The following is an 18493-nucleotide window of genomic DNA, read 5'->3' on the forward strand; positions in this document are numbered from 1 at the left end:
ACGCATTTTCTCAGGCAAAAGATCATTGCAAAGGTCTAAGTTCCTTAACATTACAATAAACATTGGGCAAGAAAAATTTCTTATGAGTTTTTATTCTAACAGTCACTCTAAATAGATAAAAGCTCTAGCTTTTAATTTGCCTGATTCCTAAGATATTTTTGTGTTATTATTATGCAGAAGAAGGAATTATTTCATGTTAGCAGGTGGAAATACTGTGTACCTTGTGAAAGGGCTAAACATTCAATTAAAGACGTACTTCTTATTTAGCAGGTTAAATTCAAAAGGCCTCCTTTTACCCTTTATCCCACTCTGTCCCTCCCCAAACACCTCCCCAGAGTGTTCATAGAGGAAGGGGATATTAAAGAGCAATGGCTTCTGTTTGGTTTGAAAAAGAAGGTAAACTTTTATTTAAAGACAGAATTAGGAAAAGAAAGTAATGGTTTGCTTAGAAAGATGACAATTTACATAGGGAAAACAGCACATTTGGCCAGGACAACAAAACAGCCCTCTGAGGCTGTCAGGAAGCCGACCACAAACATGCCAATGAGGAGCTGAATGTGTGTGTGTGTTTGTGTGTGTGTGTGTGTACATAGTGCGCATGTGCATTTAAAAGAATTCTGTAAGACAGCATAAGACAAATACATGGTCCAAAGCAGCATATTTCCTGTCCTTGGGAATTTAGGAGAACTTTTTTGTTCAGGTTCCTGGGATTGAAATAATCTCTTTGTAGTGTCCTCAAACACTGTAGAAGGGGGAGAAGGAGCTCTGTGGATGTGAAGAAGGGATAAAGAAATGGAGATAGGACAAGGCATGCAGAATGCACTCCAGATGTTCAAACATGCATGCATTGGAGGAAGAAGTGAGGTTATGATGGCCAAGCTCCTGGGTACAAGCCGGTGAGAGTATTTGCCATTGTAATATGTTGCTGTATCTTCAATACTTGGCAATAACCAATTAGGAAAGAGGAATAGCCTAAATGCTATTAATTAGTCAAGATAAATGAGTCAGACTTTGCTAATAATTGTCAAAACAATGCCCCAGATAATAACTCTTTCAAAGTTTAAGTGCAAAGATTTTAAAAGTTCAGGCTGAACAATTTTTGTGTTCATTGAGACATGGAAAAAGCATTAGGTAAGCCATGTGCTGAGAATTCTTTTAGTTTATTATTTAATTGACATTTCTCCACACCAAAGACAAAAGACTTGTAAACTATCTTTTAAACAACAAAAAAATCTTATGAAGCATCAAAAATATTTTTTACTTCTTCACTCTTGACTTAGATTTCAACATTATCAGGTGAGATATAAAGTATATTTAATGCTTTTGAAACAATCATTCCATTGGATAGCTAAGATTTTTTTCGGTCAACAATTTTTCTTGAAAATGCAATTAGGCAGGTAGGAAATTATCAAAAATACTTGCCATTAGAAAAATTATCTTAATTCTTGTTAACCCCTGACCTCCTCTTCTTAATGGGCAAGTTGAAGAGGCACTCATTCTACCAGGGCTGTTTTTGATTGAAGGTACTGGCCATTTACAATATCCATTTAAAATGTTCAAATAATTTCCAAATATTCATACTACCAAATATAATTGTTTCAAGATTGGAGGTCACATTTAACACATCATATGTGATTTCTTTATTTGTATATTTACAGAGGTGTAAAGCACACAAAATTGTGCAGATAACATACTGAAGTCTAAATTTTAACATATACTCAGTCGCATATGCGGCAACAAGATACAATAAATTCTGAACAAATAACAACCAATAATCAGCCAGATTACTAGGTATACATTAGGCAGGAAGCAATTAAGCATTGCCTAATAGAATGTCACTTAAATTATTTTTTTCTATGAAACATCCGTGACATACTGCCCCCCCCCCATTCTTTTTCCATTACGAACTTCAAACTGACACTTGTGATCACATACCTGGGATATTCGCAAATTCTGGTTTGTCACAAGGCAAAAGGCAACACAGAAACTCAGAGTGACTTACAATTTGCCAGATGTGCCCTTTGTAAATCAGTCACTGGAGGGTGGTTACTGTGAAAGTATATTTAGACTTTCATGCCATCAACTGAAGGAAGAAGAGCAAAGAGCATTAACTAATAGCTTCATAACATTTGTCATTAAGTTAAATATTGGCTTTTGCTGAAATTAAAGACATGTACATCTGGAAGGGAAAGACCCTAGCATAATATTTTAAACAACACAACAATAATAAACCTCCTACTTCCACTATCAAATTAGAATATTTTCACAGTCCATTTACCCAATCATTAAACAAAACCAACTGCCCTTTCGAATGACCATTTTACAGATTCATTATTAATGGAAATAGAAGAAATAATTGAAAACCAAATATAACTACTGTGCACATATGCGGTGGAAAAACCAGAGACCTGAAATATGGCAAAATCAGTGCTTCATAAACAGTCAATGGATTTTTTTCTAAAAATACTTTTTGCTAATGGCAAAGTTCAACACCTCAGAAAAACTCTGAATTAAGATCTTAGAATAAGTTTCCAAGCTGTACAACATAGTTTCAAATACACTACCCTTGTTGTTTTAAGGCCGCATTGAAGTTTAGCTTAACAGTCGTAAGCCATGTGTTTGAACATCTTTAGGAGAAGTGACCGGCAGAGAAACAAATTTTTTCCTTGTTCACCTTACTACCTATCAAGAGATACCCTTGCTCTCCAAATAGCTCCTTTAAAAATTTCCTTCAAGATATGACCTTGACAAAAATCCCAGATTTGTTTCACTGAATCATCTGGAAAAATACTTAGGCTTTATAAAGTGACAATATAACACTTTGAATTGGCTAAGAGTGTGCTCTTGTTCATCTATAACTACCCTCTTTAATCTGTATATTAAGGTTTAATAAACAAATATGCAAAGATGCACCCTCTCAGCTGTGGCTCTGCTGCCTGCAGGGTTGAGAGCTGTAGAATAGTGGCATTCTGCATATATAAATTTTCTGAAGCCAGTAAATTCTGTGTGCTGTTAACATAACTGGGGAACTTAAACGCACTGCAGACCCCCTGACAGCTTGAATTGATGGTTTTCCAAGAGAAAGCAAGTACATCTTAGGTGAAGGGCAAGGAAAAAGAGGAGGCTGGGAGCTGAGATTTTTCTAGCATGCCTTCTTGCCTAACGGGGTTATCTTCCAGGGAAGAGCTCAACCCTCAGCAGGGTACACGTTTGTATGGCACCAGAACAATGAATGAGAGGCCAGTCCTCTTTTCCACTTGTCTGGCATGATCTCCTGGCAAGGATGGGGTAGGTGTTTGCCAGGTGGCTCCCAGACAAGGTCTCTTTAGGGGAATACAACAAGGCTTCAGTCATTGCTTTTCATGAAGTGCTTTGGGATCCTTCAGGAAAGGGGACTGGAGGAATATTATTACAAACTGGCTTCAATTTTCAAACCAAATGGAACCATTTTCTCCAGTGTAATTATTGCTTCGAGCGTTAGTGAATGTTCTTAAAATGGAATGGATCTCATCTTTAAGTACCCACTTCTTAAAATACTCATTCCCTGGAGTGAAAGTTTTTAATTACTCTCTACCAGGTACCCTTACCAATTAAGAGGCTGCGATAGCCTTGTAAATGTTGTCCAGCATATACATCCAGGACTTGTATTTTCTAGGTTCTCCTCCCTTACAAATAGACAGCAGGGGGTGCAATCAAAGATGTCTAGCAGAACATGTGCTATGTTTGTCTAGCTGAGGAGACAGGTTCTTGCTTCTTCAAGTCCTCAAAGAGAAGATGTATGCTGAATGTATGGCTGCGTTCTTGGATCAGATTGTGAGCCCCTTGAGGCCTGGGGATGTGTTTCACCCTTGATTCTTTGGTTCTCTATGGGACTTGGGAGGAAAAGAGATATGGGAGGCCCTGGTTAAGATCTTTAAGGATTTCTACAAATGATGGGAGCTGAATAATGCAGTGGAGAGTAAACCACATGAGAAAATTGCTGGAAAAGAAGACCCAGGGTAGGAAAGTTTCCTCCAAAGCCTCTCAGATTGGATTTGACAAGAATAAAAGGCCAAGTCCATCATATCTGAAATAAAAAAACAAAAATTCCCTAGACACTGACATATCTCTATAATTAATGCAGATAAATATAAATCTGTGAATTAAAGAACACATATTTTTTTTTCTCACTAGAATACCTTAATTCTTAAATTAAGAGCTCACGAGTGTTACAAAATGGAACATGGGGGTGATCAACCTGAACAAATGGCTAATTCTTGAGGATATAAAATATCCACTTTTTAAGAAAATATTGCTAGAAAAATACACTTTCAAGTGGATCAAGTAGGCCCAATAAAATCTACTGTGCATTACTCATTTCTCTTTTACTTGTGAAAAAATAAAGATGACTGTATCCCCAATATAAGTTAGTGGGTTTGAAATTAATACAGTTTGGGTCCAGTAAGCCAGAACTTGATGACCAAATGAGGGTTCAAAAAGGTGGGTCAGTCTCTGTCTCAGTTGCTTGTTGAATGCCTCCCATCTGATGCACAGTCAAAAACTTCCTCCTGTGTTGGCAGAAAGGTCTGGATCAAAAAGTTGCGTGGCTTCTCAGGTTTTGACAACTCCAGCATCTCATCTCAGGGACTCATTTCACGTAAACAATCTGTCTTACTTAAAATAAGAAGAAACTTTAATGTGTGTAACTCTGCCATTCCTTTTATTATCTAGGAGTCATAATCTGAAATTTCTCTCAAATTTGCTTTTTAGCTAGTAAACTTAGATAACTTTTACATGAAGTTTTGCATTCCCTAGCAACAAGGAACTCTGAGATATTGGAAATTTGTTAGCTACAGGTTGAGCAATGGACTTGAATTGAAATTGGAAGTAAAGGTTTTTAAAAAATATTTTTAGTTGTATATGGACACTTTATTTTTATGTGGTGCTGAGGATCGAACCCAATGCCTCACATATGCTAGGTAAGCACTCTATCACTGAGCTAGTTTTGCACAATAGGTAATTAGCTTGTAGATAATCAAGAGTTGACTATATATATTTCAATTCCCAATGGGACAGCCTGCTATAAAGGATATGGTTCTTGTTTCTGATGTTAACTCTAAGACTATACCAGCTCTGAGACCTTGAGCAACGTACTTAACCTCTCTGGACTTTAATTGCCCTTCCTGATAAATGCAAGGACTTGGACAAATTTTATGGCCTTTCTTGTTTTAACTCTTACTCCTTCTGTCCCCATATCATTCACATAGAAGAAAACTACACTTTAAAATCCTCCCAGGCGTGGAAAAGGAACAGTAGTGATTCTGATGAAGATTTTGGAGGGAGTTCATTGAGTGTAAATTCTCTTAAAAAAAAATAAAGACTGAATTCTGGGCTTTAGTTTTCTAATGAACATAGGCCATGGGTCAAATATGTGCCTTTCCAGCATGGTAATTATTTATGTTTAAATTTTTTAAAAATGGAAGGGATCAAAATAACATTGTGAACAGAGGACTTTGTATGAATTCCCACGAGCAGAAATGGAAGGACTCATAAAGAGTAATATTTAACTAAAATGCCTGTGAAGCAGAAAAGAATCATTTAGAATATCACTGAACTGAAGGGGTCTTGATTCCAAGAGATGAAAGACTCATGCCCTTTATGAATATTCAGTGGAATTTATCTTTGATTTGGGTTGCTTATTTGTGAGAAATTTAGGAAAGAGTCAATGAGTATAGGATTTCCAGGTGTTTTTGAGCACATTCTTGGAATAAACCACTGCCAGGGTCTTCTGAAGAAAGATTTTTCCTGTGGCCCATGGGCCAGACGATTTTGGGGCAAAATCGACATTGAATAGATTTGAAAGAGGAAGGCAGCCAATCCTAACCCTGGACCCCAGTCCCTTGACCTGTGGGGTGGGCCTAGAGGTATGTTCAAGGGGCTGTGAGGAGCCTATCACTGCCTGGCCACATCTGCAGGGAACTTCCTTGTTTAAAGATGAGTTCACCACTTCATAATCCTGAGCAAATCCACTGCAATTTTGGGAGACATGACGCCCATGGACTTCTTTTGCTTAGAATTGTAAAGGAAATACATTTTTGCTCATATTTCTCTCCTTCTCCTGGTCTTGTCTACAATTCAGGCTTTCATTTAACTCAGCCATCTCCTTGCAGCCTAGGACAATTTATGGCTCGTTTTCAGATTAGAATGGGAGCTGAATGAGCAGGAAGGATTGCCTTCTATCCTATTCTATCTTTGCAAGTTAGAGCTGGAAGTGTCCTCTATTTTAGTTTCTGGTGGTCTCCACATAGCACTAAAAGACAAAGAGGTCTGCCAAGGCCTATTTAATCAGATAAGTGCTGATGATAAACTGGATTTGGTGAGTTCTGAGAACCCTGCACTTTGGCATGACCCGGCTTAGCTGGTAGGGAACTCTTAGTTAAAGTCTACTTGGTACCATGCTCTGAAGACACAACCCAGGTCTCTTTTCCCTAAACCACTCTAAAGGTTTGGATTCAAGGAGAAAGCTATGCCAATCTTATTTCCAGCTGTAAAACTCCTCATTAATCACAGATTCATGAAACAGCCCTAAACCCAGGGGTCAGGTTACAGAGCCAGCTGCAAAACTGAGGGTGTGTCTTCGGGCTGGCCTTCCTCGGCCACAGATGCCACTAACGGGGTGGCATGTTTGAATCACTGCGTCTCAGACTCCATGTTGACATAAAAGCTTCTCTACGCCCTTTCTAGGTTGAACCGGGAATAGCGCTGGCAACTCTGGCCTTGGCTTCTGCTCTACTCTTAAATAAGAGGTCCTTGAACCTGTAACCTTTGGATTTGTAGCATTCAAAACGTTCAAAAATGGGTGAGGACAAAGAGGGGCAGCCAGGGTGATGGGCAAGGCAGGGACTAGCAGTGGGATGGTGGACAGCCAGCGCGGGCCTTCCTAAAGCATGCTGCTGAGGATTTCGGACACTGGCGAGGTGGGACCCTCGGGACTCATCTCAGGATGGGCAGGGCTGGACAGACGGACTCGGCCTCCAGGGGGCGGGCTCAAGCCGGACCACGGCTGGGCATCCTGGCGTATCAGGGCGCCGGGGTAGGGCTCCACGTAGATGCGGTGGGCAGAAGGCCTCGGGTCCTGGAGGCAGCCCTTGCGCTCCTCGGGCAGGCTGGCTGCGTGGGCCAAGGTCAGGCCCCGGGGCCCGTCGAGGGCAGGTCCAGGCCCCTCGGCCACCCTACGCTCCTGGGCAGCATCACAGGCTTGGGACAGGTGAGGCGTGTAGACGCCCTCGGAGAGCGACAGCGACTGCGTCTCACTGTGCATGCGCAGCCAGCGGCGGTGGCGGCTGAAGCCTCCGTAGTGCTGGTGCTTGCCTGACTTCCGCTTTCCCAGGAAGCCCAGCGGCGGCCGTGCGCCCGGTGCCATCTTGGCGTGGTTCTTGGGCGCGAGGCCGGTGAGCGACAGGCCGTGGAGGAACTCGACGCACGAGTGGTCAGGGTCAAGGCCTTGCGCCCTGCCCTGGGGGTCCTGTCCCAGTCCCACTGGCGTCTTCATGTCGTGGACCTGTAGGACGTCCGGGGCGCTGCCGCTGAGACCGCTAAGGGCCTGTTGGGCGATGTCATGGGAGGAAAGGTAGACCAGGTCCAGGTCTCTGGGGCTCAGGGCGTCGCTGGAGTCGTAGTCGCTGTCCGTGGGGAGGAAGACTTCCGAACAGCCTTCTTCATCAGAGCAGGGCTGGGACTCTGCAAAGCCAAGAACAAATGTTAGGAAAAAGAGACTCTGAGCCAGGGCTTGCATCATGAGCATAGGATCCTGCATTGGCCCCACGCATCACTTAAATTCTCCTGTTGTCACCCCTTGAAACTTTAATTTTGAACAAGGGCTTCACTTTTTCATTTTGCACAAGGCCCGACAATTTATACAGAAGGCTCAAGGGAAAGAGATGAACTGACAAATCCAACCCTAATAATGGTGAGGAACACTCCTTCGTATCCCCCTCCACACACATACATACACTTTTATTCTCTGGGCATCTATCTGCAGAAGGGATGAAATAAGAAACAAAGCCGGATGTTGCTCATTTATTCATTCCTTATTATTTCTGAGATGAATTTTGTATTTCACACAATGGGGATTTTTAAAGGGGGAAAGAAGAAAAGACACAGGTGACTGAAGATAGGAAATCTGGTTTAAGATCCTCATTTCCCTCTACTTGCTCAGTGATCTTAGGAAAGTTGCTTAACCTCTTTGAGCTCTGGTTTCTTTATAAGTGGTGATGATGACAGTACTTACTTAGGAAGACTAAAGAATAAACTGATTATGTTTATGACTTAACACATTGCCAGTTTTTAAAAAGCAAAAAATGTAAGGCCCAACAAACAAACAAACTCAGAGGCGAAAATAAGCCTCAGGGTGCATACTATAATGGCCATGAGTGAGCTACAAGTTTAGTTCTATGGATATTTGTTATTTAATTCAGTAGTTGTTCATATCTTTTTTTCTCCAATCAGGTTTTACATTTCTGTATAGCAAGAACTGTCTGAAATCCTTTGAATTTCCCACAGAGCTTAGCCCATTGTAGGTACTTGATGAATACATGTTAATTTTGAAAATGTGCAAGTGGTTTTAAAAAACAAGTAGTCCCTAATCTATAAATATGAGGTAATCTCAGTGAAAATCCCAATAGGATTTTAAAATGGAATTTAATGAATTGATTTTAAAATTATTGTGGAAGAGAAAATTTATGAGAATAGCAAACTTTTTATTTTTAATACAATAGGAAGGAGTCGGCTTTACCAGATATTAAAGCATACAGTAGAGCTTTGGTCATCAAAACTTTGTTGTATTGGTACAGAAATGTAACAGATCTGAAGTACAGAAAAATAGAGTCCAGAGACAGTCATATGACTGTGGTAATTTAACATATGGTAAAGATAAAATTTAAAAGTATGGGAACAAAATAAATTATTCAATATGTAGTGTTGGGACAATAGGCTGTCTTTTTAGCAAAATAATTAGAGAAAGTCCTACTTCATAACATATATCAAAATAAATTCCATATGGGTTAAATATAATAAGAAAACCCCCAAATATTAGAAATCAGCATGTTTGCAGATTTTGAATGGGAAGATCTTTTAAAGCAAGACAACACCGCAGAGGACAAAAGAAGTGGCAGATAAATTTGATTGCATCAAAGTTTAATGCTTCGTAAAAACAAACGGCATCTTCAGCAAAGTTAAAACGTAAGTGATTAGAAGAAGAATAACAACGTGTAACAAGAATAAAAGTCAGAATATATAAAAATCTGTAAATTAGGAGACAAGGCAAATGAGAGAAGATAAGAACGAAACACTTGGAAGAATAATTAGTTCAAATGGCCAATAAACATATTATTATTATTATGTTTAGCCCAGATAGTAATTAGGGAAATGGATTGAAACAATGAGGCTTTTTTTTTTTTTTTGCCCATGAAAGTTACAAAAGATTCAAGAGTGAAAATTTCATGTGTTAGTGTTGTGTGAGAAATTAAGGACTCTCATGTAGTGATGAGGAGGATAAATTGGTGTAACTCTTTAGACAGCAATTTGGCAGAATATATTTAAAATGTGCATATAATTTATCCTAGCAAGTCCTTTTTTGGATATCTGTTTGAGAAATTGTCACCATGTGCACATGGAGGCATTTACAAGTTGTTTACTGCAGCATGATTTATAATAGTGAGAAACGAGACATCATCTTGTGGTTGAGGATGCTGTGAAAGGAAGACTTAGAGGCCTAGAAGCACTACTTAAAGAAAAATAGTTTACTTGGAGAGATCTGGAAAGGAATCCATATTCAGAAGACTTGTTGATTAAAAAATGCAACATGTTGTGCTGGGGATGTGGCTCAAGTGGTAACGCACTCGCCTGGCATGCACTGGGCTGCTGGGTTCTATCCTCAGCACCACATAAAATAAAATAAAGATGTGTGTCCACCAAAAACTGAAAAATAAATATTAAAAAGTTCTCTCTCTCTTTCTTCTCTCTCTCTCTTTAAAAAAAATGCAACAGATAACTGAAGAAAAAAATCCACAGGATTACCTGGATACAGATAGTCTGTGGTAGAAAATCAGATACAAGTATTTTAAGAATATTATAAAAATCTGGGATAAAGTTTGTTTTGTTAGGGAGTTAATATCAGGGTTTCTTTTACTTTAGAAATTAGAGATACATGAAATGCCATTTTGTTTGTTTATTTCAGGGTCAGGGTATAAAGTGATTTTATGCTTTCTTTCCTGACTGTAGGAGATGACATGCATATTTACTCATAATTGGCAGAGCAGGATGTCAGTTTCACTCTCTCACATGTGGTTGTAACCAGTATACTTTTTTAGTTGCAAAATCTTAACTTCATTTGGGACAACTATGCTCTCACATAAAATACCTTTTTTTTTTTTAGTTTCCCTTACAGCTGGGCGTGATCATAAAATTATTTTTGGCCATTGAGATAAAACTGGAAGTATTGTATGAAACTTCCAGAAGGCTGAATAAAAGAATTGGCTTACCCTGAGAGACAGGTCATTTTGTTGTTCTTCTTTTGTTAAGTTGCCTACAACAAGATGTGTTCAGTCAGCCTTGGAAACAAGCTGATGCTTAGATGGGGAGGCTGAAAAATAGTTTGGTCTTTGAAGACTATGGAGTCCACATATATGTAGGCCTTGATTGCCTAGCTTTAGAGGTTTTTTTTACCTTTAAAAAAAACTTCTTAAGAATTACCAAATTTATTCAGCCCAAGGCTTTATCCATTTCTTTCCTTTTAACCTTAAAGTCTCTTTGTCTTCTTCCCTAACCACTTGTCTGAGGACAACACATTCTTCCATCTTTCTTACTAAGATGCAAGGCCAACACTAGAGTTCAAAACCTGATCAACGCTTCTTGTTGAATTTATCAACCTCACCACAAATATCTTCAGTCATAGATTGAACCACAGTAGGAGGATGCTATCATTCTATTCACTGGACGACTGATAGTAAAAGTTCTTAAAACCAGAAGCAACCACTGAGGAGTTTGTGACACTTTCTTACTATTTCCAGTTCATAGGTCAAGTACTTTGCAAAAATAGTTTGCACTTTTATCTCTCATTATACAAATAGCAAACATTTATTGTTTAGAGAGGACTAAGGAGTATAAGAAGATGTGCTTCAAAGGAGCAGACATTCATGTTTTAAGACCTGGTCTCTCTAGAAGGGCCTGTATTGATTTCCTCAGATGAATTGGAAGTTGCTTAGTTCTCTTGCCTCTTATCAAGTTTTACTTTTATCTGTTATTGCACTTACAATTTTATTATCATTATTACAAATATCCGTTTTCATATTAGTCTCCTTCATTGAACTACAAATCCTAGAGACCACATACTGTATACTATGTCTTTTTCATATCTCTGCTTAGTAAATGTTGGATAAGTCAGTGAATGAAGGAATGGGCTAAGGAATGAGTCAAACAAAGAGATTTGTGGAATCTCCTGTTATTTCCCAGATTATCTAATCTGAACATGGGCATATGAGCAGACCATGAGAACCTCCCCATTAGGCTCCATCTTCATCATCCTTCTATTATTAGCCTCTTATGCTGTAAAGCACCTTGAATTGAAGTGGAACTTAAACAGACACTGAAATATGGGAACATAAAAGAGTAGTAAGATTTGATTGTCCCTTGAAAACAACGCTGAAAGCATTTTGAAAAGCTTTAATTTACTTAATCTGCAATATATACTCCTTAAAACAGTTACCCAGATAATTTTGCTTTATCTTTGGTGATATTTGACTCAAGAGTTAGCCCAGGTAGAGCAGAAAGAACAATTGTCTTAAAATTAGACAAACCTAGGCTGAAGTTCTATCAGGCTCCTATCTGTGTCTATGATTTTGGGTAAATTACAACTTTTCTGAACCTTTTTTTGTCTATAACATGCAGATAGTTAATATTGCTTATCTTCCATAGGTGCTATGAGGATTATATTAGTTTGCTAATATACATTTAAATGCCTTACAAACCAAAGGCATACCATTATCAAGATCCCTTCACCTGTAATAGAAAATATTTAGAAAACAAATGAAGATCATTAAAATATAGATCAGTAAACAGATATATTTCAAGATTTTGCTGTGAGAATACTGTTAATAATAAAGGAGTACAATAATTTCTTGTATGGCATCTTCTGTTGATAAGCTATTCCAGAATGAATTAGTAAATGATACAACTTATTTACTATAGTTTCTAGGAGCATTAGAGATAATAGGTGAAACAAGGCCCAGTTATAAATGTAATAATTCAGGATGGGGGTGAAAAAGGGCTTGGGTATGGAGTGGTAAATATCATCTTGTTCACAGACCCATAGGTAGGAAATACTGCTCTAATAGGAATCTAAATATTTGACTTGCATGGTAGTTGTATAATTATTAGAAGACTTAGTGGAATCTATTGCTTAGAGTGGGATAGCCCTCCCAGAACAAGCTGGGAAAATCTCCAGGATGCCAGCCAGGGCACTGAGGAGAGTTTCCAAGGACTTAGGCCACTACTACTCCCTCCCTTCCTGGAATAGAATGCAAAGTGCAGCTTCCATCTCCAGATCCAGGCCATATGCTCCATTAAACATTGTAGGCATCTTGCCTGGTTGTTATTTTAATAAACCTGGTTGTGCTCCTCAACTTCCCTTAGAGGGCTCACTGGGCAGGCCAGCACTAGTAGAATCTTGAGTTTCCCCTCTGGTTGACCTGGGAGCCTCTTGAAAGTTCTGCCCATAGTATTAGTGCTGGCTTAGGAAGCTTGGCTTTCATGCTATTGTAATGGTGTTGCAATTCCTGGTCTCTGTGGATCAGGCCAACAACAGCAGAGTAGAGTTGATGTGGATTTTGAGGGCGTTATGGGGAGATGACATTTCAGGAAGGAATAATTGATTTAAAGCTGTTGCTTTTTTTTTTTCAAGGCAGGGGGTATGGCAGGATAGAAAGAAATAATAAGTCATATCTGGCCTAAAATCTATCTTCACATTTTTAATGTGTCACTATCCAAATATATGTACATATATATATATATATATAACAAAAAATATATATGTATAAACATATATATGTGTATGTGTGTAGTGCTTCATTAAATCTATTTCCTCTATGAGTAGAATTTAAATAATTTAAATAAAGAAATTTAGGCTCGGATGTAGCTGGGTAGTAGGGCACTTGCCCTGGGTTCCATCCCAGCATTGCAAAAAACAAGCACAATCCCCACAACAACAGTCACAAAAACTAACTAAATAAAAATAAATAATTTTTTTGTATTTCTCATCAGGCCTTAGGTAGAACCTCAGAGATTTGTTCACCTTCTAACTTCCCAAGAGAAATAATATCTTTAAATTGAATTTTTGAACTCTTTGGTTTATATCACAGTGTTCTTAACATCATGAGGGAAAAGGTTACCAGGAACATTTACATTTGGAAGATCAGGATAATATTCAAATACATGTGAAGAAAATAACACCCCCTCCCCTTTATTGCCTCACCCATGTGTCACCAGGAGAAACATCAGTATCGGAAAAAAAGATTGCTGCTGCCTGTGACCACTATACCCACAGAAAAGGAGTGGGAGAGAAAATACCCATGTGATGGACCAAATCATTCCACCCCCTGCCTTGAGCTGCCTTTTCTAGGAGCCAACTTTCCCCCTTGGGTCCTTGGGAGATGCTTAATTTTAATTGACTCAGAAGAGTTCTACTTTGTGTTTTAAAAACCACACAGAAATGGGAAGTAAGTTAAAAGAGTTCCACTCCCTGCCTTCCCATCCCCAACAAATTTTTCATAAACAAATCAAAGGTACATGATTTTAACAACCTTAGAATCTTGGGCTGGCACCATAGGCTCTGTAGGTCACACAGGTTCCTTAGAAGTTAGGTGAACCCTGTCTTCACAGAATGGAATTATGCTGCAAACCTAGCCTCGTTGAGTAACCCATTGGGGATATTCCTCTAAAGTGGATATTTTCCTCTTTTGTAAATGGTCTCCAAACAATTTGAAATGGTCACACTTGTGGAGAGAACAGAGTATGGTGTGGTAGATGCCATTGTTCTGAAAGGCTTCTGCTTTTCAAGGGGATAAGATTCTCCTTGCTTTCAACAGTGCTTCCCTGTCACTGGGTTCCATTTGTCATTTGCTGCCCTCCACGTCTTTGTGTTTCATAGCCCATGGAATCTTGGCTTCAGAGAAATAAATGGACCCAAGAGAAAGTTGTATTTTAGGAAACAGAATGATGATCACTCACATTTTAAGTTAATAATAAAATCCAAATGTAATTGGCCAGATCCTCCCAGCAGGGAGTGTGTGTAATCCATCCTCAGGCCAATGTGAGGGTTTGGCATTTCTATGGCATGGAGGAGGCCACCCTCATACAGCCAAGGAGGAACCCACTTGGGACTGTGTGGCCAAGAGAAGATTAAACACTGGGAAAGTTCTGTGAACAGAGCGGGCTGATGAGCTGTGAAGGTGGAAATAGAATTAAAGGGTTGTTTCTAGAATTTTATGAACTGTGGAAGATGATAGGGCATTCTTTCCTGCCTTAAAAAATGCCTTTCAATCCTTTACTCTTCTTGCTACTGCCTTCCCTCCCTTTTCCTTTTCACAGCCAAGATTATAATAGAATGTGTCTTACTGATCCACTTCTTCACCTCCCATTTACTCTCTGATCTACTTCTGCTCAGCTTTTCTTTCCCCTCACAAACTGCTCTCATTAAGATTACCAATGACTTCTTGTTGAAAAAAGCAAAACAACAGAAGATTTACAGTTGTTTTGTTTAACCTCTCACCATCCTTTGACATGCTTTAATTTCTGTGACAATACTCTCTTGTTTTTGTATCTTCTTTCTCTGTTTGTTCCCTTTTAGACTAAGAAGTCTTGCTGCTTCATTCCATAGGGAATACTTCCATCATCCTCTCTTCTTATTTTACCTATTGCAAGCATTTTCATAGCTTCAAACATAATCCACATGTCAACAATTTCTTAAATCTGTATAAGCAGCTTAGTTTTCTTTCCTTAGCTCCAGACCGTACTCATCTTTTTTTCCTCTGGAATATTCCAAAGCTAATACAAGTTCAGCATGCCCAACCACCAAGCTTGTTTCTCCTTCTTTCTTTTCTTTCTCTCTCTCTCTCTCTCTCTTTCTTTTTCTTTTCTTTTTTTTGTTAAATAATATCATGATATCCCCAAATACCTAAGCCAGAAAACTTTTTATATCCTTCGTTAATAGCTTCCTAATTGGTCTCCCTCCTCTCAGTAGTTCTCCTCTATGGTCTCTTCATACAATAGTAAGATTTGAAAGTGGAACTATAATTGAAGATCCAATCAATTCTTGCTTAAAAATTTCCAGTGGCTTTCTGTCACAAGTAGGAAACATCCAAACTTCTTAGTACTGCCTACAGAATCCTGCCTATTCCAGCCCCCTGCCCCCCCATCTTGTACCACTTGCACCTTTGTGCATTATACTGCAAGCACTTGGACCTTCTTTCCATTCCTCACCCACCTAAGGTCTTTTGTTCTTTTGTTGCTTATAATACTCCATCTTCAGATTTTCGCATTACTGCCTTATCCTGTGGTTGGTTCAAATATCACACCTTCTCAGATAGATCTCTGTTGATCATCCTAGTGAAGTCAACATCTTCCTGCCTACTCACAATTCAATTGCTATTTTGTATTAGACACTGGAATTTTCACTATCTGATATTATCTTTTTTGTTTATGTTTTCATTGTTTCTCATTCTTTCTAGATATAAATTTTATAGGAATAAAGACTTTACTTTTTCATTATATCCCATTTCTTTGAAGAGTGCCTGGCACATACTGGGTATTCAAAAAATATTTTTAAATGAAAAACAAAAAGAATGAACAATGTCTTTAAGTCCTGAATGTCAGTGAGACAGTGTACACAGTTATAATCTGTTTGCTCTGCCTATAGTGTTCTCCATTTTATTCTTTTTCTGCTCATCTTTGGCTTATTCTTAGTACTGGATTCTGTCACTTCTTCCAAGAAACTCACATCTCATGAGTTTAAAGGCTAATGCCTCTAATAGACTCTATAACCCATGCAATTTTTGGTTAATATATTTCTATCTCCTATTAGACTAGTTTCTGGCAGAGAAGATATTTGGTTTGTATCCCCAAACCAGTAGAGGCTCATAAAAATATACTCTATTTCTTTTGTTGAATTAGTTGATAAGTCACGGACTCCTTTGGTAATATAAATTAGCTGTCTCCCAATATTCCTCAATTTGCCAAGTTTTGCCAAGTTTTGATTTTTAGACATTGAGACTTTTAAATCATAAGAGCACATACAGACTTAACTTATAGACTTAGCTAATGTCCTTACTAAATTTTTCTATAATAAGAATAACAACATTAAATATGTCTGTAATAATTGTGTATTATATCCCACGCATTGCTGATATAGATTATCTTATTCACAAATAACCCTTCAAGGTGTATATATTATTATTCACCTTTTACATAATGGAAATGAGGCTCACATGTGGTAATCTGTTCAAGCACATATAGCAAAACAAAGCTGAGATTTGAATCCAGATCTCTGATTTCTAGGCCCAAGCTCTTTCTGCTACACCATGCTGCCCCCTATGGGGCAAGTCTACAAATTGGAACTGTTTGTTAAAAAATAACTATGAAGATTATAAAATCGGAGATCTTTTAAGCTGTAAAATTGAGAAAGCTGCTTTGAGTGGCCATTATTTTAATAGACTAGACAAATAACACTAATCCCAACATGTTCTAGGAAAGAGAATTATACGGTACTACATAACCTATGCTTAGTATGCTTTTTCTCTGCTTATGAGCATAAAGGATTTTGGTATACATTTGTTAACCTACTGATGTTTTTGCTGATAGTATTTTGCTATCTAACCTCAGACTTCCCAAGGGAGGAGGTGCCTTGCTTGACATATCCTTCAGCTTTTCTGTAAGTTCATCATATTCATGAGAGGCATGCTACTTATTTGGCTTTGGTTATGAGATACTAGTTTATCTAAGATTTCTCCCTTTCCCATCTTCACTTCAGAATATTGGTGCCAGATGGATGGGAAGTTTGTCTTCATCTCTTACTTTGGCTTCCTGCCTCAGTTTTGTCAGTTCTTCTTTATGATAGGCTGTCTGTTCTTCCCTACCCTGATTTGATTAGATTCTCTTGGCTGACATGGCCATCACCTGGCACCATAGCCATTCTCATTTGGTACTTCTGAATCTTTACCCTTGCTCTGTGTTCTTTCCAGGAAGTGTGGTCAAGAACCTAACTGACTCTTCACTTTTCCTAAATGGAGTTGATTTCAGGTTATTGACCTAGTTTCTGGCCTTTCCACTATTCTGGTTTGGTTTCTTTTATGTGTTCAAACTATTACCACTGAGCAGTGTTTCTTGCAATTTGCTTGAACCAGTGCCTCAGCACAAAGAAAATCATTGGTGGAGAGAGGACCAAGAATCTGGTGACTGAACCGAGGAACTTTAGAACTTTATTGCTTACCACTCACTGCCTTTCTTCTGTGCATCTCTGGGGATGGGGATAGTGATGGAAGACAGTCGATATGTGATGATGTAGAATTGATCTTCTTTAGATCCTGCTCATCTGAGGGGTATATCAGCTTAGTGATGGGAAAGCCAGAAACTGGTTGTTTGTATCTTGCATACTGTAGAGCATCCATGATCCATCTCATTTCACGCCAACTTTCATCTATTTGCTTTGGAATAAAATGGTAAGAGACATTAAGTTATCAAATAGCTTTTTAAAAGGAATAAGTTTTTCTAAGAACCAAAAAATGATCTGTTTTCCACAGTATTGGTTTTTGAATAAGAGTAAAATATTTCAAAATGTGTTTGCTAAGCCAGAAAATACCTCTTCTTTGTAGTCTCTTGTTTTTTGCATATTTTACCTGAAAAGCTATATCTTGTAGTGGAAACAGAAGACCCAGATGATATTTAGCTCTGTAATAACCTTTAGCAAGTATTTGACCATTTTGAGCCTAAGTTGCCTTATTTAAAAAATATGGATAAAATATCTTCCCTTTTATACTTCATAGGGCTGTGATAAATGACTAAAATGATGAATTTGAAAGTGCTTTGTGATATTGCAGAGGACATCATACACACTTATAAAGTGCTATTAATTCTTAGTATTTAATGAAATATTCCTCATTGGGATATTGTGGGGGATGCAATACAGTCAGATGTGAATATCAGAATACTTGGGCCTATGTTAAGAGAAATGAAGCAACTTTATATATTAAACTTATTGTTTTCTTGCTTCCAAAGTATAAAACATCTTACGTAGCTTATTCTTAAGTAATCTAAGCATTCTTGGATTTTTTTTAGGGTAGCACATTTTAAATTGTTATGTTTTGATTTCTGGATTACCAAAGTGACTTTAATGACATTTTCATTATAAAGTATAACAGTAGTTTCTCTAAAATCTGTTTGTGTAAAAGTCACTCAAATTTCTGTG

The 18493-nt window shown here is 38.2% G+C and overlaps 1 protein-coding gene across 2 annotated transcripts in view; it reads right to left on the reverse strand.

Annotated features, from left to right (window-relative positions):
* Positions 1-445: 445 nt before the first annotated feature.
* The window catches only part of Ankfn1 (ankyrin repeat and fibronectin type III domain containing 1), a 347331-nt gene continuing 329283 nt past the window's right edge, over positions 446-18493 (reverse strand). For both annotated transcript variants that reach the window (XM_046420653.2, XM_058571493.1), the window contains 2 exons: positions 17519-17732; positions 446-7719 (listed from right to left, as the gene is read on the reverse strand). In XM_046420653.2, the coding sequence (XP_046276609.1) occupies positions 6920-7719; positions 17519-17732 (1014 nt within the window). In that variant the 3' untranslated portion in view covers positions 446-6919. The remainder of the gene's footprint in view (positions 7720-17518; positions 17733-18493) is intronic.

The sequence above is a fragment of the Marmota monax genome, unplaced genomic scaffold (assembly GCF_021218885.2).
Source record: "Marmota monax isolate L192 unplaced genomic scaffold, Marmota_monax_Labrador192_F-V1.1 WCK01_AAM20220418_F8-fsc00064, whole genome shotgun sequence".
Lineage (NCBI taxonomy): Eukaryota > Metazoa > Chordata > Mammalia > Rodentia > Sciuridae > Marmota > Marmota monax.